The sequence below is a fragment of the Sinocyclocheilus anshuiensis genome, unplaced genomic scaffold (assembly GCF_001515605.1).
Source record: "Sinocyclocheilus anshuiensis isolate Anshui unplaced genomic scaffold, SAMN03320099.WGS_v1.1 scaffold68, whole genome shotgun sequence".
In the NCBI taxonomy this organism is placed as follows: domain Eukaryota; kingdom Metazoa; phylum Chordata; class Actinopteri; order Cypriniformes; family Cyprinidae; genus Sinocyclocheilus; species Sinocyclocheilus anshuiensis.
The window spans coordinates 1,520,982-1,528,338 of record NW_015555741.1 but is presented as its reverse complement, the minus strand read 5'-3'; the positions used below and the strand labels follow the sequence as shown (position 1 = coordinate 1,528,338).

Below are 7,357 nucleotides of genomic sequence, written 5' to 3'. Positions count from 1 at the left end.
GTTTTAAATATTGAAAATAAAGGTCAGACTTAAAAATGATATATTTAATATTATAATAAGATATTATAATAGGTTTTAATATTATTATTGAATATTTTCATAGAATTTGTGACTTGTATTTAAAACAATGGCTAAAAAAAGTGGCCCCGCCCACTTTGGGATGCATCGCCACTCTACCCACTAATGTTTCTTAAATCTAGGAAACTAGTGGGGTTTACATGAGTTCATGGCGATGTCATCAATTTGCGCCTAAATCTGATGGAAGGAGCTCAGCTGTTAAAATGTGTACTGTACACGTGGGTAAGTTTGTTTTTACTTTTCATTGTGCAAAACTTACACACTTGCAGTGACACCGGTCTACAATCTTTCAATCCACGAGAATACGCGAAATTCACATTTGTCAAAATATAAATGAATATGAGCAATCTGAAATAATTACACAAAACAAAGCTTACTAAACCATAAATGGTGATTTCGCCTCACAGGGAGCCAACAGTTACGGGCAGCTCGGACAGGGACACAGGGAAGATCAAGCCGAGCCGCGGCGTGCAGACGGCGGCCTGCAAGCGGAGCAGACCCGCTGTATGACCGGAGGAGGCGGACATTCCGCTGTCATCACGGGTTAGAGCGCCTATAACACTGTGGAAATAATAGATATTAATGTGAACACTCTGAAAGGATTTGTGAAATAATCCTGAAACTATTTCTGGAATTGCTGACCTTTTATTTGTGAAACAATGTCGCTCTCTAGCGGTCAAATTGAAGTATTACAAAAACATTCCTCCACCCAGAATCAGGTGAGCTGCTGATGTGTGGACAGAACCTCAAAGGTCAACTAGGGCTCAGTCACACGTCAGAGGTCATAACCTTTCAGCCCTGCCCTTTGCCTGGGTGCTCAAGAGTTCAGCAGGTGTCCTGTGGTTGGGACTTCTCCGTTATTCTGACTGGTGAGTGACGGTCATCAAATTCATATTCTGGACTCTGTGTGGCAGATTATTGTATGGAAGCCCGTTTCCGCCACTGAATAAAAAATAAGAAAAGGCAATTGCGATTTTTATCTCACAATTCTGACTTTTTTTCTCTCAGAATTGTGAGATATCAACTCGCAATTGTGAGAAATTATGTCAGAATTGTGAGATATAGGCTAAACTCGCAATTTTGAGAAATGAAGTCAGAATTGTATGATATAAATTCGCAATTGTGAGTTATTAAGTCAGAATTGTGAATTATAAACTCGCAATTATGACAGAATCTTTTTTTTCTCCTCAGAACTGGACTGCATAATTCGCAATTAACTCACAATTAAACTCGCAATTGCGAGGAAAAAAAAGTCAGAATTGTGAGTTTATATCTCGAAATTCTGACTTTGTTTCTCGTAATTGCGAGTTTATATCCCGCAAATCTGACTTTATATCTCGCATTTCTGACTTTATAACTCGCAATTTCGATTTTGCATCTCGCAATTCTGACTTTTTTCCCCTCAGAATTGAGATATAAACTCGCAATTTTGAGAAATGAAGTCAGAATTGTATGATATAAACTCGCAATTGCGACTTAAGTAGTCAGAATTATAAACTTGCAATTCTGACAACATATCAGTCTTTTTTTCTCCTCTAAACTGGACTTTATAAATCGCAATTGCGAGTTTGTATCTCACAATTGTGAGAACAAAAGTCAGAATTGTGAGTTTATATCTCGAAATTCTGACTTTATATCTCTCAATTCTGACTTTATAACTCGCAATTGTGTTTATATCTCACAATTCTGAGAAAAAAAGTCAGATTTGCGAGATGTAAATTCGCAATTGCGAGAAAAAAAGGTCGCAATTATCGTTTTAATTTTTTTATTCAGTGGCGGAAACAGGCTTCATTATTGAGAGCCTGGGTAGAAAACTAAAAGGGCTTGGGTGTTGCAGACATCAGTTATTTTTGAGTGGTTTTGTTTAGAGTTTGATTAGATCAAGTGCTCTTAGATCTGCCTATGGAGACTTCCTCTGGTTTAATTGAGTGCTGAATAACTGATATCTGATCTGTGTCTTTCAGGTGACGGTCAGGTCTTGGTGTGCGGCTCCAATGCATTTGGACAGCTGGGCGTCTCGCCAGGAATAACACACTCAGCAGAACCTTTACACGTGAAGGTGAGAGCTGAGAATATAATGAGACTCTTGCATGATAAGTGTGTAAGTTTGTAAGTGTGAGGTTTGTAATAATATCATGTTTTGTTCTGCTTGCAGAGCCTGAATGAGCCGGTAACTAGTGTGGCTGCAGGGCTCAGACACGCATTAGCAAGTACAGGTATTACATACAAATATATAACGTGTTTTAGGTTACATTTTATAATTAACATGATATTTTTCAAATTATTAATATCTTTATGAAATATTAAAAGTAAATATAGATTTTTATATCACATGTAAGAACTTTTATTTTAAAGGGGTCAGAAAGGAAAACTTGAAATCGCATCATATGACCCCTTTAATAATTTAATGATTAAAATAATTATAATTTCAATATCACAATATTTAATTATCTATCTATCTATCTGTCTTTATATATGTATGTATGTATATTTGTTTTGAATATTGATAATAAATATAGATTTTTTAATCGCATATAAGAAATAACTTTATTTAACAGTATAATTTTATAATTTAATATTTATATATTATTCTATTATAATATCCTCCTTAATTATATATATATATATTAATATTCCTTTTATTTTAATATTACAATTGCATATGAATAAATATATCAGATATAAAAATGTTTATATCATGTTTAATTATTTGTCTTAATGTGTTTATATTTGTTTTAAATATTAAAAATAAATCTAGGTTTTATATCAAGTATATTAAAATAATTTTATATTTGATATTATTTTGAAATTTAAAGATCATAATTATTATAATTTAAATGTCATTATCCTTAAACATGTATATTTGTTTTAAATAAAAAAAAAAACTTCAACATATTAAATAAGTTTTAATATTGTAATTTGTTTTAAATATTAAATATACAATTGTAAAGAAAACCAAATTACAATATTATAATTATATAATAAGTGTATTGTAATAGTATAATTGAATATTTAATCATAATTATGTGTTTTTTTGTATATATGTGTGTGTACATGTGCGTGTCTAAAGCATCAGGTTGTGTTTATCATTGGGGAACTGGCCTGTCGAGTCACGCTAAGAGAATGTTAAGTCCCCATCCTGTTCCTGCGCATCTATCCTCTAAGGAGCCTTGCCTTGTCCCGGGTAACATTCACACACACACACACACACACACACAGAGTTGTGCTTAAAGCTGAATCAGCCTCACATTGGGATACATCATGACATCTTATAAAAAAATAAGTACTTTTTATTAGTGTACCTCATTAATGTCTGTTAAATTATGTTTTAATTTATAATTATTTCTAGCACTTGTGCTGACTTTCTCATCTGCAGGGTTTAATCATGTGACCCCACAGAAGGTAGTTGCAGGCTCCACCCACTGCATTTGTTTGACAGGTGAGAGAACTTTCAAATTACACTGATTTTGTCCTCTACCTCTGATTGGTAGGGATAGAGACAAAATCCCATATTTCTACAGTCAAAGGTGACGTGTTCCTCTGGGGAAGCAATAAACATGGTCAGCTGGTCAGCGAGAGCCTCTTCTTGCCACTTCCTGTGGCTCTGGATCGATCTCTGCTGCAGGCCGAGAGAGTGACTGATGTTCACAGCGGCTGGACGCATCTTGTCGCAAAAACTGGTGAGTCATACTACACACTTTCTCACACAAATCTTTCTTAAAGCTTTTTTTCTGGCGATACAGTTAACAATATATTATCTATTCACAGAGAGTGGGCGGGTCTTTACATGGGGCAGAGCAAATTACGGACAGCTAGGACAGACCAATCAGAGTACAGAAAAAGAGTATGCCGTTTCAACAAGCTCTGGCCAAAGTATAAGCCGCCCCATTGAGGTTAAAGCTTTATTTGGAGCAACACAGGTATGTGTTATGTATATAAACAAATGTAGAAAGATAGAAGACACTAATATTTAGTAAATAAAAATAATTATCACGTAAATATGGAAGCCCGTTTCTGCCATAAATAAATCACGCTTTTGGAAAATTTTAAATGAGATTAAAATGAATAGAGACAAAGTCAAAATTATGACAGTCGAAATAATGAGATAAAAAGTTAAAATTATGAAATTAAAAAATTGAAATTATTAGATTTAAAAAGTCAAAATATGACAGTCATAGTTATGAGATAGAAGTTGAAATTAATATAAAAAAGATTTTAAAAAATCGAAATTATTAGATTAAAAAGTCAAAATATTACAGTCATAGTTATTAGATAGAAGTTGAAATTAATATTAAAAATATGTAAAAAAAAGTTGAAATTATTAGATTAAAAAGTCAAAATATGACAGTCATAGTTATGAGATAGAAGTTGAAATGAATATAAAACAGATTTTAAAAATCGAAATTATTAGATTAAAAAGTCAAAATTAAGGGATAAAATCGTCAAAATTGACCGTCATAATTATGAGATTAAACATTTAAATTATGAAATAAAAATGATAATTATGAGATAAAAGTTTAAAATATAAGATTAAAAATCTAAATTTAGAGATGAAAAAATCACAATTATGAGATCATTCATAATTATGAGGTAAAAATTTAAATTATGAGATTAAAAGTCAAAATTACGGGATAAACATTTCAACATTTTGACAGTCATAATTATGAGATAAAAAAATCAACATTTTGAGATTTAAAAAGTCAAAATTATGAGAAGTCAGAATTATGACATACTAGGTCATAATTATGAGATAAAAGACAAAATTAAGACATAATTATGAGATAAAAAGTTGTATTTATCATACATATATAGTCAAAATGATGACATACTAAGTCAGATATAAAAAGTCAGAATTATGACATACTTTTTCTTTTGTGGTAGAAAAGGGCTTCCATACATAAATGACTCTTCGTCAGCTGTATTTTTATGCTTATGGCATACATTTATGTACAATTCAGCAAATGTGTGGTCACATGTACACATCCATCATTACAATGGCTTTGAATGCAGCTTATCCAATCAGAATTTAGAACACAACTATCCATAAATGTTTTTATTGCTAAATGTTAAGATGACATAAGAACTCACTGGCATAGTGTTCTTTGCTCAAAGGCGAGAGAATGCAGTATGTATTGTCTTCCAGCAGGGGGCGAACACACTCTGTACATTCCCACAATGCTTTTCTCATCCTGCCCAGAGACACAGCGCTGATTTAAATTGAAGGTCATCTCTTACCTTAGAGAATGCAGCATCTGTGGGCATACATATTGAAGAGAATGACTCAATGACACAGCATTTTATATTCAATCTTAGGTTTTACGTGTTTGGTGCGTCACTGAACCTTAAAATTAAAGAACAGCCTTCAGATATTGTGAGCGAGAGAAAAGAGACATTTGGCATTTATGTCTTTTTGCATTTTTTTTTAAGTTCAAGTTGGTGCTGAGAGGGAAAGGTTGTCCGGACATTGTCATGGCTTGCGAAACATATTTCTGTTTGTCAGATCTCCTTCCGTGACTTTGTTTTGTGCTTTCGCCGTTCCCTGCCTGGTCGATGGACCTCATGTCATATTTAATCCTCAAAAGTTGCTTATGCTACAATGTCCTGCCACTGACGACCCGTCCGCACGGCGTATGTTGATGAGAGGAAACGAGGACGGTATCCTCTATAACACCTCAAAAGGGAGGGAGAAAGTGTAGCAGTGTCCGGGGACACGTTTAGTCTTCGGTGACAAACAGAATATAAAGTTTTAGAGCTGAATTGTGGTTGACGGAAAGACTTTGCCTGAGGCTTAAAGGAATAGTTCTTTTATCTTTGATTCACCCTCATGTCGTTCCAAACCCATGTGACTTTCATTCTTCTGTAGAACACAAAAGGAGATTTTGAGCAGTCATGCGATAGCTTTGTGTGAGAAATGCAGTGTTGTTATTGTTAACTAAAGCTTAAAAAAATAAAAAAATAATAAAGCTGAAATAAAATAAAATCAAAATATTTCAAATTAATGTAAATAAAAACTTAAACTAATTGAAAAATGTGACATGTTGCCTTGGCAACTAATTAAAATTACTAACTGAACACTAACATTGAAATAAAAATATTAATAAAAATATTTATTAATATAAAATATAAATATTATTAAATAATATTAAAATATTTATTAAATAATATTAATTATCACATAAATATGGAAGCCCATTTCCGACACGTAAGAAAAAAATCATGCTTTGGTAAATCATAATTATGAGATTAATAAGTCATAGTAATGACATAAAAAGTCAAAATTATTAGATAAAATGCTAAATTATGTGATTAAAAATGTGAAATTATGAGATTAAAATGTTGTAATTTTGACACAAAATCTAAATTGTTGTTTAAAAGTCACAATTTTAAGATAAAAGCCAAAATGGCAAGTGATAAATAGTAATGACATAAAAAGTCAAAATTATGAGATAAAATTCTAATTTATGAGATTAAAATGTTGTAATTATGACAGTAAAAAAAAAATCAAAAATGTTATTTAAGTCTAAATTTTAAGATAAAAAGCCAAAATAGCAAGTCATATAGTAAGTCACAAATATGAGATAAAAAGTTAAAACTATGAGATATGTCATAATTATGACAAAGATCAAATTTAATGTGGTAATTTTAACTTTTATGTCATACTTTTGACTTTATCTCATAATTTCGATCTCATGATTATGACTGTCATAACTTTGACTAGACATATTTTTGAAATACATTTTAAATAAATTTGAAATGGCAAAAGCACATAATTTTTACAAAATTACTAAAAATGAAAAAATATAACAAAAAATGTAAAAAATATTAATTACAATTATGAACTATGTAAATAATAATACTATAGAAAAATATTACAGTAGCACAAATGGCTGGAAATTTAAGTCATTATTTGCTGACAATCTTTGGATGGGATAAATGCAGAGCACTAATTCCGAGTATGGGTCACCATACTTGGCCACGTCACTTCACTTCACTATAAACATTATCTATAATAAAAAATGTGCACATGCACACATATGTATTTACATTTTGCAAACATCAAATGTATTTACTTGATTTAATATATTCTTTATAGATATCAAAAATACATTATATTTATGAAAAATCATGAAATCTGATATTTTAATATTATATCATATTAATAATATGAATAATCCATAATTATATTAATTTAATTTAACAGTAAGTGTATATATACAGTATCTCACAGAAGTGAGTACACCCCTCACATTTTTGTAAATATTTTATTATATCTTTTCAT

The 7,357-nt window shown here is 31.3% G+C and overlaps 1 protein-coding gene across 2 annotated transcripts in view; it reads left to right on the top strand.

Moving 5' to 3' along the window:
* The first annotated feature begins 218 nt into the window (after positions 1–218).
* The window catches only part of sergef (secretion regulating guanine nucleotide exchange factor), a 21,447-nt gene continuing 14,308 nt past the window's right edge, over positions 219–7,357 (top strand). Inside the window, exons 1-10 of one of the 2 annotated variants that reach the window (XM_016466845.1) lie at positions 219–300; positions 486–621; positions 792–947; positions 2,043–2,137; positions 2,234–2,294; positions 3,149–3,262; positions 3,455–3,517; positions 3,600–3,758; positions 3,847–3,998; positions 5,222–5,411. In XM_016466845.1, the coding sequence (XP_016322331.1) occupies positions 259–300; positions 486–621; positions 792–947; positions 2,043–2,137; positions 2,234–2,294; positions 3,149–3,262; positions 3,455–3,517; positions 3,600–3,758; positions 3,847–3,998; positions 5,222–5,299 (1,056 nt within the window). In that variant the 5' untranslated portion in view covers positions 219–258 and the 3' untranslated portion in view covers positions 5,300–5,411. Of the gene's footprint in view, positions 301–485; positions 622–791; positions 948–2,042; positions 2,138–2,233; positions 2,295–3,148; positions 3,263–3,454; positions 3,518–3,599; positions 3,759–3,846; positions 3,999–5,221; positions 5,412–7,357 lie in introns of those variants that run through there. The other variant, XM_016466844.1, reaches the window with a different exon arrangement.